The following is a 19,807-nucleotide window of genomic DNA, read 5'->3' on the forward strand; positions in this document are numbered from 1 at the left end:
CTCCCCCCCCCCCCCCCCCCCCCTCTTTTCCTGGCATGAAATACATAGGCCATTCCTGTTCCTATAAATCTAATGCCATCTGCACACCCCCATCCCATTCCCCACGGCCTCTGCTTCTCTTACCCTGCTCCCCCACAACTGTCAGATGTTGTCTGGACTCTGTTCCCTTGCAGAGCTTGACACATGGAAGCATAGTCCTTCCCGGGTCATGCAGCGGTGTTGGCTGCTGATTTGGCTGAGCAGGGGGAAAAGTTTCCATGTGCTCAGGAGGGAACCTAACCTGATCCAGAGCAGAGCTACACCTGACAATATTGGGGGGGAAGGAAGGGGGCACAAGTGCAGAGGGCAAATGGGGGGTGGGGGCAGGAGGCTGCTGTGGGTCTGACTGGCCCTGAAGCTTCCTGCCCCCCACCCTCCATTTGCAAATCTGCAAAGCTAAGACAAGGGGCACTTTTTTTCCTTGCTCCATAATGATATGGGGAGAAGGGGAGCATCTCACCTCAGATTTTGAGTAAATACAGTAATTATGGGGCAATAGAAAGCCTCATTAGAAAGCTTTGGCTTCTGTTGTAGTGTTTGTTATAGCTTGCTTTAGTTATCCAGATTGAGTATGTTAAGAGGGCAGGTGATGCTAGCTTGCTGGTCCTTGACTCTTCTTCAGATACGATTTTGAAACTCAGCATGCTTTTGTTGGCGATTACTCTGGACAGGTCACGCTGCTGAAGCTTGAACAGAATATCTGCTCAGTTATAACAACACTTAAAGGGCATGAAGGTAAAGTAGATTCCCTTTCACTTTGACCAAAATTTGGAATAGCCACTTTGTAGCAGAAGGCATGAAATTCAAACTTGCATACCTCTTGATGTAGGTTCTAGATCAGTGGCACTGTACCTTTTTTTAGTCTTTTTTTTTTTTTTTTAAAAGGCACCCTTCTGACTTCTGAATGTAGTGGGGCCCCCCATTTAAAAAAAAAAAAAATAGTGCATTAAAAATAACATGACTGGAAATGTTTTAAAAAACAAACTGGAAAAAGCATACATGAATAACATTAATATTAATCATAAGTCTGCCAATCCCTAGATGAGAACTGCTGCTCTAGAAAAGTACTATTATGGCTCCTATTGCTATAAGGTCTGAACACCCCAGATTTCATTTCATTCCTGATGTCTGAGGCACTTGGGTATTTAAGTGTGTGGTCTAGAAAAGCTTTTTAAAAGCAAAATAAGATTTCTTGTGCAAGACATACGATTAGCAATAAAGCCAATTTTCCCTAGCTTGGTGGAAACCACTCACTTTCACTTCTTTATTTCTCCTCCCCTTTCATGCATTATATTGAAGGGGCAGTTCTGTGAAACAAGGAAAGGAAAAGCTTCCCCTGCAGGACAGATACTTTTACATAATAGCTGGCTCCCTGCTGTGGGAGGGATCCAGCTGGCACAGTGCAGTGTGGCACAGCTTAGTAGCAACTCTCACCATCTTTACCCTAGGGCTTTGTTACAGGTTCCTTCTTGGAAGAGCTTCTTGGCATAGGGCCTCCCACTGTCTTCCTAAGGAGTAGAGAAGGGGCTGGCTTCCTTCCAGAGCTCCTGCCTTGTTCTTACCTGGGTCTTGCCTATGTTCCCAAATGAGCCATATTCTGTCCCAGAGTTGCATTAGCTTTTACTGCAGCTGTTCTACCATCTCCTAGAAACAGTGGGGCAGTTGACCTGGGAGCAGGGACACTGCATCACCCCTTAAAAGGAGCTTGTGGCACCTTGGTTGAGAATCTCTCCTTGCTGTTTGGCTTATTTAGAAAAGTGAAGTAGTGAACTTGCTGAAGCTCTGTAAGTACTCCTCTAAAGAAATATTAGGAATTAAATTTTGATGCTTCTAAATAACCTGACAGTTCAAATAGCTAAGAACTCGAGTTTTTTCCTAGTAAGCTGTACGGTCTTCACTCAAGGGCTGACCTCTTGACCCCTCCCCAAAAGTTGGGTAGCAGCAACTTTTAGAAGTAGCTAAATTGTGCATACAAATAGTTAAGCTTGCAGTACATATGCACCCACTAGATGGCCACCTTTCTCAAATCTAGCTTACATTCATTGAAAAAAAGAAAAGGAATGGTCCATCTAGGTGATTTTATATTTAACCATTTCTAAGGCAAAATGGCTGTTTGTTTTCTGCATACATTCCTCTTGCACAATTTAATTTTAACCAATTGTAACTGTGTAGAAATGTATAGGGTAGCTTCTTTAAATTATGAGATTAAATGATTGAATTGATGCATTTGATTCTAATTTTCTATCTTGAAAAGAAATGGAGAACTTGATAAGCAGGGCTCTAACTAAATATCCTAATTTAGAGCCTTTTGTGTAAAATGCTGAGTGGAGAGAGGAGCCAAAATCTGATCCTGTAAAAACAAATGGATCATGTACAGGCCCCTACTTCAGTGCTGGCTAGGTTACTTCTGGTGCCAAACCAAAAAACTGAGCAGTAGAGACATTCTGCAGGTGCCCCATACTGATCTTCTCAGTCATACTGGAGAGATCTCTTGAGAGCAGTGACAAGAGGCAGTCTCAAGATGCTTTCATTCTTGCTTCTGGGTTTGTCACTGGCACAGTAGGAACAGGTAGGCAAGGTATGAATTTTGAAAATGCTTGGGTACGTATGTCTTTCTTGGTAGAGTTTATTGTGAAATTGAGCTGGGGCATGCTGAGAAGTCACAAACTTTGCGACGTCACATGCTTTTGTTGATTTGAGTCAGTTGACATGTGGTGATGAACAGCACTGAGTGGAGCACACCTTCTCAGTCCTAATGTGGAGAATACAAGTTTCTGTGTATTGTTTGAAAATACCAAGAAAGACATACGTACCCAAGCAGAGTTTATTGTGAAATTGAGCTGGGGCATGCTGAGAAGTCACAAACTTTGCGACGTCACATGCTTTTGTTGATTTGAGTCAGTTGACATGTGGTGATGAACAGCACTGAGTGGAGCACACCTTCTCAGTCCTAATGTGGAGAATACAAGTTTCTGTGTATTGTGGTAGCTTTTCTTTCCTGTTTCTGCCCAAGAGTTGCTAACTTTCTGCTTTTAAAGTGCCTGAAGTGTATACATTTTTAGGCAACTGACACGTAAGTACAGGGGGTTGAAAGGAAATGGGTAAATGAAGTAATCTCTCAGCTCCCTGTGTCCTACAAAAAAACAATAAACTTGCCATTTAATTGCTTCTATTTTAAAAATAAGCGGTTCTTTCATTTATTTGAAAACTTGAACTACTATGTGAATGTACTTAATAAACAACTGAGAGCATTCCATAAATAAGAAGTAGTCTTGCCAAATTAAACACTATTGGTTGTTCTGTCCTTTTCCCTTTAAAGCTTATTTGTGCACTGTAGTGATTTATTGTTTAAGTTGGTAAACTGCTAAGCATGCTTACAATAGGGAATATCCCCTTTTGAATTGGTTCTTAAAATTTTCTTTCTTCTAGGAAGCATTACTTCCTTGTGGTGGGATCCTGTTCAACGTCTCCTCTTCTCTGGAGCATCCGATCACAGCATTATCATGTGGGATATTGGTGGAAGAAAAGGACGAACACTGCTGCTTCAAGGCCATCAGTATGTAGCAGTGAATTATGGGGGGGGGTTCTTCCTCATACTCTGGCTTTTGGGCATCTCTTCAGAGACTGAATGGTGGAGCAAGCTCTCGCGTATTAGTCATGCTCTAGACAAGATGGAACTCAGCAGTGTATCAAGCAGCATTGCAGTTGTAAGAGGATTTTTCTGTCAGCTTGGGCTCTACTGGAGTGGGGAATGGCAGGATTGCAGGCTAAAAATAATTTTCTGAAGTTGAGGTGGGAGAAAATATTGCCCATCTGATGCTCCTAAAAGTTCCTAATATTGCAGTGCAGCGGTCAGATTCCACTGACATAATTCACCTTTCATTGGAATACTTTTGGAGGATGGAATAGAAATGGGGAGGAAAGGGATAAAGATGTAGGACTCTGAAGGGAGAACCACAGTCCCTCAAGGAAGAGGGGCATGCAGACTTGGGAGACATGTGCAGGGGCTCCCCTTTGCAAAAGATAGTGGAGGGAGAACAGGCCCACAATGGCAGGGCAAAACGTGGGAAGAGGGTTTCTGTCTGCATAGAACCCAGATATGAATGAAAGTTTAGAGTAGAGCGGGGAGTAGTGTTGCTTGTTTGGCTCATACTTTATGAGCTTCATTGTAAGCTATTCTAAGCCGCCTTTATACAAGATGGCATAAATGCATGTGAATGCACATATTTATGTAAAGTCATTTGTTCTGATGTGTCGTCTTTGTCTTGGTTTAATCGGAGGAGTACTTTTTACCTGGCACAGCTACAAAAATCTCTGAAGCATCTACACGCATCTTTTGCTTTTTTTTTGACAATCTTGATGAATTCCTACTAGTCAGTATAGCAACATGCAAGTCTAATGGGTTTGCTTAAATGTATATTGCTCTATGAATTTTAGATTGAAATAAAAATAAGACACTTGTATGAGAGTTTTTTAGCTGTATCTTAATCTGTTTGGTGTATGGAAATTAGTTCAGATGTTCATAGAGCCTAAAAAGTCCCATTAGTTATGTCAGTGTCTTGCTGGTGATCTCCCTTCAGTGTAAGGATTTAAACTTGCTGCTTCCTGGCCTAACATAGTTTTAGCATAACTGCATCAAGGCTGAGCACTCAGCAGTTCAAGTACCCAGTTGACTTCTAACCTACACTTGGGCATTGCTAGCACACTAGGCTGTTGCTTGATAGACTTGCTTTAAGATAATTTTACAGTTGACAAGACCTGGTCACTGACTTTCAGCTTAGGTGGGTCTTCGAAAATTCACACCTGAACATAAGAGCATTGCTTTTTGCTTAATTTTTTCAAGGGCAAATAATGTTCACTCTGTTTACAGTGACAAGGTGCAGGCCATCTGCTACCTCCAGCTCACACGGCAACTAGTGTCCTGTTCAGCTGATGGCGGAATTGCTGTTTGGAATATGGATATCAGCAGAGAAGAGGTAAGAACTTGTGCTAGTGCAAAGATTTATGCTGCTGCCAGGCAGACTATTGTGGAAAATATTACTAGGTTAAGTTTAATTTTAGTAACCTTCACTGTATAAGTCTGTTCCCCAGGAAACACTAGAAATTCCCGGGAGCTCTAGAAATATTTGGAAGCATTACAGACTTGACTAAAGTGTCCCAATGCTAACTTCATTGTCAAGTTTTCAGATTACAACAATATTTCTGAAAACGCTAGTGCAACTTCTAGCACATCTGTAGTTCTCTTAGTGCATTAATCTCCAAAGCCTGGCCAAACGCTTGCAGAGAAGGTAAGGAGGAAAACTAAACACTATATCTTGTTTAAAAAAAAAAAAAAAAAAAAGAGGTTGTGGGGGGGGTTGTTCATCCTCAATTGACAGTTGGAGGGGAAAAGGATGTTAACGCTGGAAATGGCTGACTAGATGAGAATAAAGATGTTCCTGCATTTTTTGGCTTACTCCACAGCCCTTCATGATCAGCAGAATCCGGACAACAAAATCCAGCAGACTTCAAACCCTGCAGCAAACTAACAATTCAGCTATAGCTTAGTCCGTTTTTCTTATTAGAGTACTGGTAACACACAATGCTGTGGGCTAAAAGCCATGTGTCGGGGGTGCACGGAGTTCTTGTTAACAAATAACTGGAGTTATGACTCCTTCCCCCTGCATGTAGCTCAGCACTGTATACTCTGGTTTTTATGTGGCTAACTTCATGCAAGACAGTTTTTTAGAACAACTGGTGTAATGCCTTTTAATGTCCAGAGCTGTTGCAGGAAGTATTTCTTTAAATTTCACCGTGAACATCTAAAACGGCCCCTACTGGTCATGGTACAGACAATGACTAACATGCCAAGACTGGGATTCTTTTCTCTTTCCCCAGGCTCCTCAATGGCTAGAAAGTGATTCTTGTCAGAAATGCGAACAGCCTTTCTTCTGGAATATAAAGCAGATGTGGGACACAAAGACACTAGGGTTGAGGCAGGTGAGGATATGATTCCTAAATCTTCTGCAGTGCTTCTACTGTTTGTAATGGACTACGGTGTCACAGGTCTCTACAATCTGTCTGTTCTTCAGCATTTTTAAATGTAGGGGACACACCCACTTTTTCACTTACTTTTCCATGTTAAAGGTTTAACTAAAGAAGCTCATGTGGCTCTAGTGGTCATTGTCCTGTGTTTATATTGGGTAGTGTTGAGTTTGGAGCCAGTGAAAAATCATCTCCCTCCCCTTACCTTAGGTTGCTGTGGAGGTGGGGAGAAGATTTTTTTTTAAAAAAAAAATCAGTCTTAATGAAGTGAGCTGGACTTCACTGAAAGTGCACTGTGATTTGGTACCATGCCACTTTGTCTTTTTTCACAATACAGTTTTCAGTGCTTGCATTGACAAACTGTTACCAGTGTGCAGACCCTGCATTGGATACCTAGATGGTGTATTGAAACACTAATGCTCTTTCCTCTGTTATTTTGCTGTATTCATTCTATAGTGTGCAAAGAGAAATCTGTTTACCCTTCTGGGGAACCCATGGGTAGGGAAAGGATGTAGACTATATGGGATAAGAACCTGGCTCTGGAAGTCTGCCATCATTCCAATTGAATTAAATGGGACTAGGATTTTACCCATGGCACTATGGTCTTTAGGTGTTAACTGGTATGAAATTGTACTAGTTTTAGTCAAGTGATGCCTCCTGATGCAGTTGCTTTTAGGAAGGCCCCTCATGTTCTGAAATGCCTGTTTTTATACTTCTATGAAGCATCACTGCAGAAAATGTGGCCAAGCAGTGTGTGGTAAATGCAGCACCAAGCGGTCCAGCTACCCAATCATGGGCTTTGAATTCCAGGTCCGTGTCTGTGACTCTTGTTTTGAATCCATCAAGGATGAAGAGTGAGTATTTTGAAAGCTCATTCAACAGTTAACCTCTTCCAACAAGTATTTTGTTTGTTAAAAGTGAGAACTTTCTAAATAATTAAATGAGGTTATTTTGCCCCATTTTTCTGAAGGGGCAGGAGGTTTGGCAAGCTACAGGAAACTGGTAAAGGTACATGGAAGAACCTGGGGAAACCTACAGGGGGTTTTTTTGGTTTTAAAGAACAGTAATGTAAAGGAGCATACCAGTACCTAGCAGACCTTGGTCCTCTCTAGACAAAGCATAAAAAGAGTTCCACAAACCACAAAGTTCTAGCTCAGGTTTGTGAGCTCAAATTCTGCTCTTGAAATTGAACAGAGCCTGGACTAAGCAGGGCTTTCTTATAGATAGCCACTGTTGTGAGGATTGATTTAGACTTTATAGGAGAGTTGTTTTACTTAACTGTTCTGTATTGCTGTAATGTATTGTCTGGCTCTGTGTAATGGCTGTCTCTTATTTAAACTGTTTTCTCTTACTAGTCGTGCTTCCTTGGCAACCTTTCATGAAGGAAAACACAACATTTCCCACATGTCCATGGACATCTCTAGAGGCCTAATGGTGACCTGTGGGAGTGATCGAGTTGTGAAGGTAGGATTACTTCTTCTCTACACGATGTAACACTCCGTCTTATGAAGATAAATGACAATGTTAAGCCAACAAACCAAATTAACTTTCCTTTTTTTAGTGGTTGCATTTCTCAGTCTGCTACAAGCTGTGTAGATCTGACTTCCCTAACTTTTCCCCCTTTTTTTTTGCTAGAATAAGAGTAAAGATTACTTAGCTGGTGGGTTAACATGAAGATGATCTCCATAGATTTAAAAGATTGCTTTTATAGTTCTGCTAGTTTGAGATGATAAAACACTGCATGATAGGGAAATAAAATCCCTTAATTTAAAATGCTAAGGATTCAGTTATACAAAGCAATCCCAGCCATGCATGTGACATCCACTGACCTACTCTATATTATGCAAATTCTCATTATGCACTTAAACTTCCCTAGAGGATCATCCTGTCTCTCATACACTTTAATTTAATTCCCACATGTAATGAGGGGGGAGGGACTTTGTCTGCAAGCAGCCAAGATGCTCAGTGAACTCAAAGAGGGGGGGAAAAAAACAAAAAACATACTTTACTGGAACAAGCAGCACATTACTTCAACCCAGCTCTGCAGCATCTGTATAGATTGGGTGCTTCATTGGGGCTTTTTGGCACTTTTAGCTAAAACTGATTCAATCAGGTATTGGGTAAAAGCCCCACTAGAGCACCCAGTCTTTACAGATGTCAGGTAAGCCAGGTGCAACAAAAGCGCTGCCTTTTTTTGGGCGTGTGGGGCTTGGCACAGGAACATGCAGACTTTAAAGTAAAGAACCATTTGTCTTTTTTGTTTTTTAAGGGCTGCAAGCAGCCCTTAAGATTAGTCTCCTGCATGTGTATATGCTTGGGCACTTCTACCTTTTTAAGTATAGGCTAGTGACTATTTCAGACTCTCATATTTCAGATAAAATATTTATTTTCTGAGAGGAACCACTATGCATGCAATGCCAGTGTAACAGTTGTATCATAAGACCAGGCTGGCAGTAGAACTTCTAAACCGACCATACTGAACTTCTTACTGTGACTGAGAATACCTGCATCTTTTTTCTTGCCATCACAACTGGTAAGTAACAAGATGCCATCAGGGTCCAGTATATTTGCCTCTGTGTGCTGAGGAAGGAGATATCATGTGGAAGAAAGCATAATGTATTCCTCTAACCTGCATTAGATAAAGCCAAGTAAGTATTGTGGCATAAGTAGCTCTGAATGCTGCTAAGAACCATGGCTCCAGTGTTGGTGGTGGTTAAGCCATGTTGTGGTAATGCTACTTTTGGACTCTAACTGAAAATGTGCTTCTTCTGTGCCTAAATGCCCCCTTTAGCAGCTCTCTCCTCACTTTTAAAAAGCTGCTGTTGGAATGTGCTATTGAATTGCATCAGGTGTTGTACTGTGTTTCTGCACAATTGCAGTGATACAAGTAGGCTAAATAGTCCTGATTTAATTCAGCACCAGAGAGGTAAGTTCCACTTTCACTGCATGATTATGTAGTGATACATAAACTGTTCATACTTATTTGAATTGAAACAATTATTACCTCTCTGTGTCTTTATTCTGCTTTCAGTAAGCTGTTCATGTAACCTGTATGCTGTTTCACAAATGTATTTGAAACGCATGTTTTCTTGCACTTCCTCTCAGCAAAATGTGCTTTTTTTTTTTTTTTTTTTTTTTTTCCTGTGCTCCCTGCTGTGCCTCACGTGCTCCACCCTTTTAGCACCCTCCTACCCTCTGCTGTCTTCATGTGCCCTCACCTGGGTGTACACACTGAATCGCCTCCTAGCTCCTGAAAAATGTACCCTCTTCAAACAGTAATGCTTTTGCATGTTGGCAACATCCATCTTAGCTTTTAGATGTGAAGCTGGGGTTAAGCTGAAAAACAGCAGTTCCTTCCTACCATTGTATAGGACAAGCTTTTTTGGAAGTAGAGGTGTTTTTTTTGGGTTTTTTTTGTTTTGTTTTGGCAGGTGGTCAAAAAGAGACTTATGTTGTTCAGTATTGCATGATGCCCTGTGCAATTCCCCATATTGTGTTTTTCTTTCAGATATGGGACATGACACCAGTAGTTGGTTGCAGCCTTGCAACTGGCTTCTCATCACGCTGATGTGGGACCTAACTGATTTATGCACCTTATGTACAGCACCATGCACCGAATGAATGAAATCCCTCCTAAGATTATTGCCACAAAACACTGGTTGCTTGATCTTCTGCTGCTCTTCCAGGATGGACAGTCACTGTTGTACAGCACAGCTGTACTGGACTTGACAGGAATCACCTTGATTATAGAAATGCAGTTTTGCAGCCTGTTAGATGATCGGGGTGGGGGGGAAATGGCTTCACCTGCAACATGACACCATGATGCAAGGACCTGGTTTACATGTGTCAACAATGTGCTCTGTCTGCTGATAACTCTTTAGCTACTGTACAGGACTTATCAGAATAAAATGGGTTTAGTGCTCTCAAATTTGTGCAAGTAGTAAATAACTTATTCTCACTTCCAGTAAGCAGTCTCTTTGGAACTACTTGTCTGGTGCATAGTCACTGTCTAGATTGCCTCCAAAGGGCAGATTTGGTTAACTTTTTGGAAGGAGGAAATATATCTTTCTTTTAAGCTGCATTTGATTAACAGGGTAGACATTCCCATAGAGGCAGCACTGGAAGTAACTGTTTTGATTTGTAGGAAATCTTATCCACTAGCTGGCTTGGAGTGTTGTCTGCAAGTTCAGTTATGTTAAAACTCATTTTTGTAAGGCATCTGTTCTGTTCAGATAGCTTGCAACTGTCTGCAAATAATCCCAGGCTCTTAGACATGCTCAAGTTATATTTAGACCCTTTTTTGGCTAATGTGTATACTTTTAAAACTCTTCTATAGTAGAAAAAAGCTGCATGTGCTCACAAATAGTGAGAGCAGCCCATGATATGCCTCAAACCATATGCAGAGTACAGATTTATTACAGTACAGTACTGTTCCAATGGAGAACCATACAGACCTTTCTTTGAGTGTAATGTTAAAAAAAATAGTCCCCTATATAATTCTAATGGATTAGACCTTTCTGTTTGAAGAAAGGTTGATAGTTCATTCCTTTATCATGAAGGAACTGTCTGCAGTTGAAGTGTAGCATTAATTTGAATACTATCTTGGTTTTGCTTTAAAATTGACATTTTAACCTTGCTGAAATATTATTTTCTAAAGCAATAGTTTACCAAGGTACCGAATATTTCCTGGGAATAGTTGCCCTCCACTGCACCTCGGGTCTAATACTAGGAAATGTTGTCCGTAGTACTGGTCCTTGTCTCCGCTAACCTGAGAACAGTGGTAAAAACTGGCACTTCTGTGGGTGGTGCATTTGCAGGGAACGTCTAGATAAATATAGTTGTGATCCATTGGTCTGTCAGTTATAAACTGCCTACATTCCATAAATATTTGTGTAATACCGTAAAGTTATTGGCTTACAAGGGCATATTAAGTAGCATAAACAAACTCTCTTTTTAAGTTTTTCAGCTTTATCATGATAGTGCATGGTGCTTTATCATGTGCTTTATCATGATGGTGCATGACCAAGTGGTGCTATGGATATTAGAAAACTAAAATTTATTGTCATATATCTTGATAGGTGGTGATGATTGCATTTGGTAACATACTGCAGTTAGTGATTTGTGATGTATTATCAAACCCTGATCTTAACAATGGACATCTGTTATCTAAAAGTAAGCTTAATCGGGTATCCAGTGAGGCACTAAAATCACATTATCAAATTTTAGCACTGGTCCTCTTCCTTTAAAAGTGGCTTTGTCTAACTCCTTGTATAGACCCTCTTTAAAAATACTTTTATAAGGAGAACTTGCTGGACTTCCTATTGCCTCAGACTTTGCATCCCAGCTTGCCTACTTTTTTTAAATATTGCCCTTTCTAATTCTTAATGTAAAAGAATAAGTAGCAAGTGAGGTGTTTTTTGTTTTGTTTTGTTTTTTTGCCCAGTTCGTATTGAGAGAGATACTAGAGAAACAAGTATGTCTTTTTCCAAAGCTATTGATATCCTTTTTGCCAGAAAGCGCACAAATCTCCAATTCATAACTCCTTTAGATCATGATACACTAGGAAGGGAACAAATGTTTAGAATGGATGAAAAGATATTTATTTCAAACGTTTTTGCTCTTCACCTGTTTGTGTCCCATCTGTGTGGTTTGCTAGCAAAGCATAGATGTAGCACTTGTGAAAACATTCTTCTCTGTGCTATGTGCAAAAGAAACCAGAGGGTGTGTTTTGTAGTGAGAAAATCAGATTTGGTCCAGTCTTGACTGCCACAAAAGAGAAGGAATATTTTGTGAGCCACAGTATAATCTGTTCCTCAGGGCCTTTTGCAGGGAAACCCTGGTTTCTCTTTAATAGCTACAATATCCCAAAGCAGAAGTCAAGAACTTTAGGACTAAATGCCAGTTGATCAGCAGTATGGTGTTCTTAAAGTGGCCTATGTTTCAGGGATAATCTTTACCAGGAGGTAAAGAGCTAGCACCACCTAGCTTCAGCTGCTTCAGTTCTCTTATGCAGATCACACTGGTATTCTAGCTGTCCAGTCTTTTCGCTTTTTTTATGAACAAGTTCTTCCATTTTGACAATCACTTTTTTTTCCCCCAGTCTTACTTCAAGGTTTTACCAGTAGATCACATATTAAATCTAGTTCATAATTAATCCTAAAGAATTATATTTTCTATGATATGCATTGAAATAAGAATTATAGAGTCACTTGGATACAACAAGGTAATTAGAGCTGACAGGACATCTGTTGATCACTTAAAATTAAACCTTGAGTAATTTGTACAACCCACTTGAAGTGTACATGTCTTGCTTTAATTTAAAAAGGCACATACTGTATCTTGTGCAATTTTAACACATAGTAACTATCCCAGTGAATCAAAATGTGCAATTGAGGACATTTGATTTGAAGTATTACCAATATCTTTTTTTTGTTTTTTTGTGTGACCTTTTTAATAGAGTAAGGGGGTCCTAGTTTATGTATCTTTGTTTCATTACTAGTTATTTCTGTACCCTGCATAGGTAGAAGAACTAATTTGTTCCTTGCTCCCTCTCCTCTGTCTCTTTTTTTTTTTTTTTTAACTTTTGAATAAATGTATAATAAAATATTTCTTGATATTCACACAGTTGCAGCAGATTAATCTGTTTTGACCAGCTTGCAGAAACACGGGTGTAAATGTGCTACCCACAGAGTTCTAGTGCTCTAATCCAGCCTCTGAACAGGGGGCAAACTCAGGCTCCTGGTTGAGAAGATGGACATGTTGGACTCACAAAAATCATTCAAATGGAAGTCCTATAGTGTGCAGCAACTATGACTAGGGGCACTAAGGAGCAGAAGCAGGACGTAGCCAGGAGTGTTACTGAGTGAGTGGCCGCATAATTTTAAATCTCATGACATTCAGCTGGCTACCAGAAACTGCACTATGGAGCTCCATTGTTCTGCTAATAATGGAAATGGCCACCTTCCTTATTTCTTACTCCTGCTCGCTTGCTGTGACCACTTTCCATTTACCCTTTGTCAGTGGAAATCACAGGCTAATCTGTCAGACACCATGTAAAATGCAGTGCTTTCCTATACCTCATCTAGTTAACATGGAGTGGGGGGGGGGTTTCAAAGACTATCAGGTGAAGTTTTAGACGGGCTTTTTGTTGGTAGTAAGCCTTGCTGGGAGAGCATCTCCACAAACAGGCAGGAGGTGGAAGAAGAGTGGGTAAGGAACCCTTTTCCAAAGTTGAGCAATATCTTCCATAAAGGGGTTTTCCTTTCTAGAGTAGCCATTTGTAAATATGGGAAAGGCAGGGCAGTCCCATCTAACCTCCTGATCAAGAAAGCAATTAAGAATATTGCCCAACTTGGCTTTACTGAAGTGCTGGTCTAAATAGCCAGTGCGAAGGCTTAAGATTCATATGCTACTGAACTTATGCTCTGTCTTTAGTATCTTATTATGACCTCAATATATGAGGTCATAATTGGCTAGACTAACTCTGAGGGATTCCAGAAAGTTTCTCTGTTGTTGCTTTGCTTTGCTTTGTTTTGTTTTTGTCCTAATGGCCCTAAGCAGTCTTATTTTAAAGAGATATTGGAGATACAATATTGCACAGTTAACAAGACTATTAAGCTTACTCTGATCTGTTTAGCTTGTGACTTCTATTATTGTCCCCTTGGGCTTATCTGTAGGTTTTCTAACATCCCTGGGCTGTAGGCAAAAACGTTTCTACTCCTCTTGGTTCCAAAGGGAAAAAAAAATGTATGAGTGCATACTTGGTCAGTTCCCATCATGCTCTCCCAGGAACTCAAGCTTCAGCAAAAAAGGAGCTGTGGTGACCTCTGCTGGGCATATTTAGTAGTTATGTACTTTTTTGTTATGTTCCTCTCAATTGGCCCATCAATCTTGAACTGCAAATGCCATTCTTACACACAGATCTCTTTTACACCAGGCTTCTCAATGCTCATTAGACTCATGGACCCCTTGGAGAATGCCATCTCCTTGGCTTTCAGTCTTTTAACTGCAGAAAAAGAATTCGTTGCAAAAAAACTGAAAGACCACAACAGAATGATTTTGACATTGTGGATTCTTCTTTGAAACTTCTAGGTTTAACTTGTTAATCATGCATAGGTGTTAGGTTTGCAAACTGCTAATATTGTGTGACACCTTCTACAAGAATCTCACAGCAATTTAGTTGAGACTCACTGCTTTATGCTCTGGTGTGGGGCTTTTAAAAACCAGAACGTATCTAAGAGAGCTTTATCTGGAGTTCATCACTACTGTGCCTGCAGGTTCCAACCTCACTTGTTACTACAAATCCACATAGAACTTGGACTCCTTTGTGGTACCATGAAGGGAGGCTTTTAACCATGGTTTTAGAGGGGAAAAAAGACCCTAGAGAAATGGAATAGAGGCTTCTAAAACATGACATCCTTCCTCTGTTATGTTCTCATCAGTACCATTCTCCACATCCTTTAAGTGACAAGGGGCCTTTTGGTGCTGTTGACAAGCATCATCCTTTTGCTGTTTCAGATTGAAGATTTTCACGTGCACAGATTTTATCATTTGCAGAAAAACAACAGAAAATTGTTGCGATCTTATTCATTCACTGATTTAGTGTGATTCAGGATTAGGTGTCTGCATTTGTCAATTGAACAATCTGTCCTTTTCTGAGGCTCTTTCCTAGATGGGTTGTGAAATATCAGCCATGAAAGCAACCCCTAGATCCTAAAACATCTCAATGAAGCTTCAAAAAGCAGGTACTAAAAAATCATTCTTTAATATTGTCTAAATAGGAGGTTGGGGAGGAAAATCCTGGCAAGCTGTTCTGTGCGTTTTAAAACTAGTTTTGAAGCTAGTATGCCTGTGACTATTGGTGCTTAGATACTAATAGTGGTCTAATCTAACCCCCCCCAATCGCATGGAGAGAGGCTGAATTGAAGCCCCTTTAAAATGTTGGCTTTAAATCTCATGCATCTTCCTTGTTAGGGAGCTATTCTGTCTCTTTTAATTCACTTCCCTTGAGTAATTCCATATTATCATTTTGATTTCTGCTTCTGCCAGGTGCTCCCAGCATAATAGGGTTGGGGCCCTGATTTGGGTTGAAGCTGAAAAAAGATCAATGTCCAGCTGTAGTCCTTAAAGTGCTGTGCATTAAATGTAATTGTCTGTAAATGTTCAAAAAAATCATAGACAACAAAGACTGAAAGTAAAGGTGAAGTCTATATTTATGCAAGGAAAAGCCAGTTTGTATTGCAAGCATCTAAGGTATGCAAAAGAAGAATGCAGACCTACTCCCTGCTCTGAAGTACTATCTAGGTAAAAAGGCAAAACAGATAGATAAGAAGGGAAAGGGAGACAGAGGGGACTGACTTGCATGGTACTTCACAGTAGAGGTGAGGCTAGGTCTCCCAAATCCATTCTATTTGCCTGTTCACAACACTATACTTCCTCAACATCACATCTGTTTGAGAAGTGACTTTAAATTATGTTTTTACTTTCCCCTTTGTAGAAGTGCTATTTTCTATTAGAATTTTTTTTTGGCCTTTCTTCATTTGTACATGTAGGACAGACATATTCTTCTATACTTTTTCTTCCATGTTCTTTTTACCAGTTCCTGTAATGATCTAAAATCACATGGTAAAGTTGAGCCAGATTCTATGATTTACACTCCATGGCCACATCCAGACAAGCATGGGTGTGTGGTATTTGACGCTGCAGACCTGTCTGTGGTGCCACATACCCCACATACAGGTGCTGCCCACTCTGCTACCTTGCAACATGGGGTGGCATTTTGACCCCTAGAGATTCTAGGGTCAAAAAAACCCCATGGCTTTAAGGTGGGGTGGCGCACGTAGCAGTAGCACATGCCACTCAAAACCGGATCCTGGCCTGCTGAAGCCATGCTGCAGCTGCTGACCAGGCTTCCAGCTGCAGGAGAACCATGGCTGCAACTCCCAGAGGCCCTCAGGACCCCAGGTAAGGCTGCTGGGGCCAGCACAGTTGTTGGCCACAGCCTCCCCTATCCCACCCAGGTAACCTGCTGTGCACCAGAGGGCGCATAACATGGGTGTTCCCTGGGGACAAGTAGCAGCAGAACAAGGTGTGCTTTTGCTGCTTGTTCCCAGGGGAACAAGCATCCACACTCATCTTGCCGTGGCCCATGTGACTGTGGTGACTGCAAGAGACTGTGTGGCTTGGCATGGCAGCCGTGCACCTCATTACTTCCCCTATTCTTCATTGCACAGCTAGCCTGTGTTGCTTTGTAACCAGATGTTACAACTGCTTTAGCTGATTTAAGTTCTGATAGTTTTTTGTTTCTAAAGGCCACCTGACTGCCAGTCAGGCTCTCTGAAAAATAGAACAATTGAAGAATCACTGTTGATATCTACCCAACATGAAAATAAAACATGTTTTAATGAAAATGCAGATTGCTTGCAGAATTTCCCTCCAGTTTCCTAAGTACTTCCATTTCATTATTCCTCTGAAATGTTTATGACAAAGAGCTTTTCAAAGAACATTCAGTTACTAATACTAAAAAGTCGGCTACTTGGATATCTCTGTTCCCCTGTAAAGCAGGAAAGAGTCTGGATTGTGTAAAATGTTTATGACATTGGCTATTAAAGTTGTAGTAATAATGTTGCTGCTTAGTCATAAGGCTGATAAAGTCATGCACTTTCACAGATGTGTAGGTCTATAATGGGAGGGCAATCCTGGCTACTGAAGGGCGTGTTAGTTTTTTTTCCTAAGCCTTGGTTTCTTTGCCTTTTAAGTTTTTTAATGGAGCTATTGCCATTGTATAATTTATTTTTAAAGTTTGACAGAATGAATAGGATAAAACAGCCCTGTCCAGTCTCCTTTGGGATGGGCAGGAGTGTCATGCCTACTACCAATGTTCTTGTACAATTCACTATCGGAGTTCAGACCATATGCTATTCTGTCTATTCTTGTGCGCTCTCCCTCCCCTCTCTTATTGTTTCTTCTCTCCTACACCTTGTGGCTCTTCCTCCAGGCTCCATTACTCTGGGTTCTGGTTTATCTGTTGGTGACTGATGGAAAGAAGGAAAGGTTTCAAAGACCTTGACTCCTGTAACTTTCCTTAGAACAGGAAGGATTTACCTGCAGAATGGTCAGCTGGATCACACCTTTTGGAGTCCTTTTGGTCTGCTTAGTACCTGTGTAACGTGGGCGGTACTCCGAGAGGTACCCCCTCTCCAATTGAAGGGATCAGAGCAGGTGCACAAGTGCCGTGGGAGATGTAAGGACTCTCGTCCCCCTATGGAGTAGAGCTAGACCACCAGTGGGCCTTAACCATATACCTTTTAATGAAAGAACAGTACTGGGGACATAACAGGCATAAACCAGGGGGTATAGGGGATACTACAATGCCCCAAGGGGGCAGGATTCAACAAAGGTTAGACACTTACAATCATTGACAAAAGACAGGGTTAACAAAATATAAAATACAAACAATACTGGTTGGTGAAATATAAAAAGGCACAAAATGTCAAATGACAAGGAAATATAGGGCCTAGGTACCTGGAGGGGGAGAAAAGGGGAAAACATAATGGCCCCTTTCCACTGCAAGAAGATTTTCTCCTTGTTAGCTCACTCACCCCAGGTCACCCCGGCTGAGACTTAAACTCAGTTCTCCCACATGGTAGGCAGAAACCCCACCACACAGCCACCAGTGCTGGTGCTATTCTGAGCTGCTAGGGGTCTTGACCTTCCCGGAGCCCCAGCCTTACATCTTGTTGTCTGGCCTCTTATTGGAGGAGCTGAAAACAAAGCTGGGAACCTCTCAGGTCACTGCTCAGATCCTTGCTGGAGCTGGGGAGCCTTTTCTGCTGGCCATAGCCTTTCATAGGGGATCCTGGAGCCCAGCAGGGAGGCTCTCCTGCTGGCTACATGCCATGCTGCTGCCTGCAGGTCCCACTCCTTCAGGCTCTTCTGGGTCAACTGCTCCCGCCCCGCTGGCCCAGCTCTCACTAGCTCTTCAAAGCTCCTTCCTCGTGGTCCCTTGCTGGTCTCTCCCTTGAATCAGCCACGCTGCCCCTTTTATCCTCCTCCAGGTGACCTAAGGGGCCAATCGGGGGACATGGAGGGTAAGTCTCTGGGGCCTGATTGGTGAGGAAAGGGAATCCCAAGTCCTCCAATCATCTTTTGCCCTTCCAAAACCCCTGGGCTAAGTCACTACCAGCTAGCCCATCACACTTGCAAATAGCCACCGAAGTACACACAAACAACAAAGGCTTCCATTGGTGACTGGCCAGAAGCTTGTACCTCATCCTGACACAAACAGTTCTCCATGTGTGTGTTCAGAAACGTGTTTTACAGTGTACTGACAGTTGTGGAAAAGATGCTGCTTTAGTTTGTCCCTGTAATTGCCCGCATAAGGATGAGGAGAACAAGAGGGATGAAAGGTGAGTGCTTTTTGAGGCAGCAACTGTTGTGTTGCTTACAGCTGCAAAAACACTCTTCTGTTGTGCGGCAGGTGCAGTCCACACAGGATTTTCTCTCGCACTCTGTCCTCCCAAAGTGGAGAACATGACTGCAAAGGCTTTTAACAGCCCTTTCACTAACTTTAACACTTCTTCCAGTCAGGCAGTGGCTCTTGTCCTTGCAATTGTACTGTTCCCTATCAGCCAGGAATATATGGACAACCAACTCAGCCACCCATCATTTTATAAATAACAGTGCTTTTGGGGAATGTCTGTGAGTTCAGCAAGAGCCTCGAATTTCTCTGAAGGCCTAACTATTGCTTTTTTGGAAAAGTAAACCTTAAACCTGTTCTTCTAGGCCCAATGTAATACAGTGGGGCAAGGGCCATCGTATTCATTTTAAACTGTCTTTGGGAGAAAGAAAAGTTTAAAGAGATGGTTACAAGTGATACACTAGTTGCAGTCCTTTAAACAGTTAAATGGTGCAGCTTACTATGCTGAGAACACAGGTACTGAGTGCTTCAGCACAGAATTCATATTGGTTACATTTTCCTACTATATATTGAACAATTAGAGTGAAATGGGGCACAACAAAACCATAAAAAGGGAGAGAGTGGAGGTGGGGGATAAGAGTGTATGTAGGACAGGAGTGGCGAAGAGCAGTGGCTAAATGGCAGTGTGGAGAGGAACACGTGTGAAAGGGAACCATTGTAATTGTTTACAAAAAAAGTAAAAGCTGTTGCAAAGAAGCTAAGGGAAATTTTAGAGGGGAGAAGAAACCTGAGGCTCCAGAAGCTGTTAGTCAAAATGAACACAAGAGGGCTAAAATGGAGCTCTGTATGAAACCTATTCAAAATATCTGATCGGTGCTCTGGGCTGCTTTTAGCATTTTAATTTATTTTTTACCTGTATAGAACTATTGGACACCCTAAGAGGTGCCTAAATGCACCCATTGGACTCGGTATTGATTATAACAATTTCAGATTAGATTTTAATCTTTTTCTCAATAGGCTTAACTATTGATGTTAGTGCTGTCTCTCAAACGTCTCTCTGTTGCCAGGACAGATAGCAACATGTATGTCACAAAAACATAGTATGACACGTAACCTTTATTTTGTGTAATCTTTATTTTGTATTTGAGCTACAAAGAAATTAAGTCTTGTGTGCAAATGATGAAAAAGAGAGTAAGTCAAATAGAAGGAGAAATTATTTTTCAGAAGTGCAAGTACTGAGGAAAAATGTTACAGTGCACCTCTATTGATCTAAAGGACTATTAAAAAGTACCTCCCACTGCTGAATTTAGATTGGTTTCTGGATGA

At 41.3% G+C, this 19,807-nt stretch overlaps 1 protein-coding gene across 1 annotated transcript in view; it reads left to right on the forward strand.

The window, feature by feature from the left end:
- Window positions 1–12,683, forward strand: part of WDFY1 (WD repeat and FYVE domain containing 1) — a 28,199-nt gene extending 15,516 nt beyond the window's left edge. The window contains exons 6-12 of the mRNA XM_006020750.3: window positions 662–774; window positions 3,469–3,595; window positions 4,910–5,015; window positions 5,917–6,018; window positions 6,787–6,917; window positions 7,419–7,527; window positions 9,572–12,683. Of these exons, the coding sequence (XP_006020812.1) occupies window positions 662–774; window positions 3,469–3,595; window positions 4,910–5,015; window positions 5,917–6,018; window positions 6,787–6,917; window positions 7,419–7,527; window positions 9,572–9,631 (748 nt within the window). The 3' untranslated portion in view covers window positions 9,632–12,683. The remainder of the gene's footprint in view (window positions 1–661; window positions 775–3,468; window positions 3,596–4,909; window positions 5,016–5,916; window positions 6,019–6,786; window positions 6,918–7,418; window positions 7,528–9,571) is intronic.
- The last annotated feature ends 7,124 nt before the right edge of the window (window positions 12,684–19,807 follow it).

Source organism: Alligator sinensis, unplaced genomic scaffold (genome assembly GCF_000455745.1).
Source record: "Alligator sinensis unplaced genomic scaffold, ASM45574v1 scaffold596_1, whole genome shotgun sequence".
Taxonomy (NCBI): domain Eukaryota; kingdom Metazoa; phylum Chordata; order Crocodylia; family Alligatoridae; genus Alligator; species Alligator sinensis.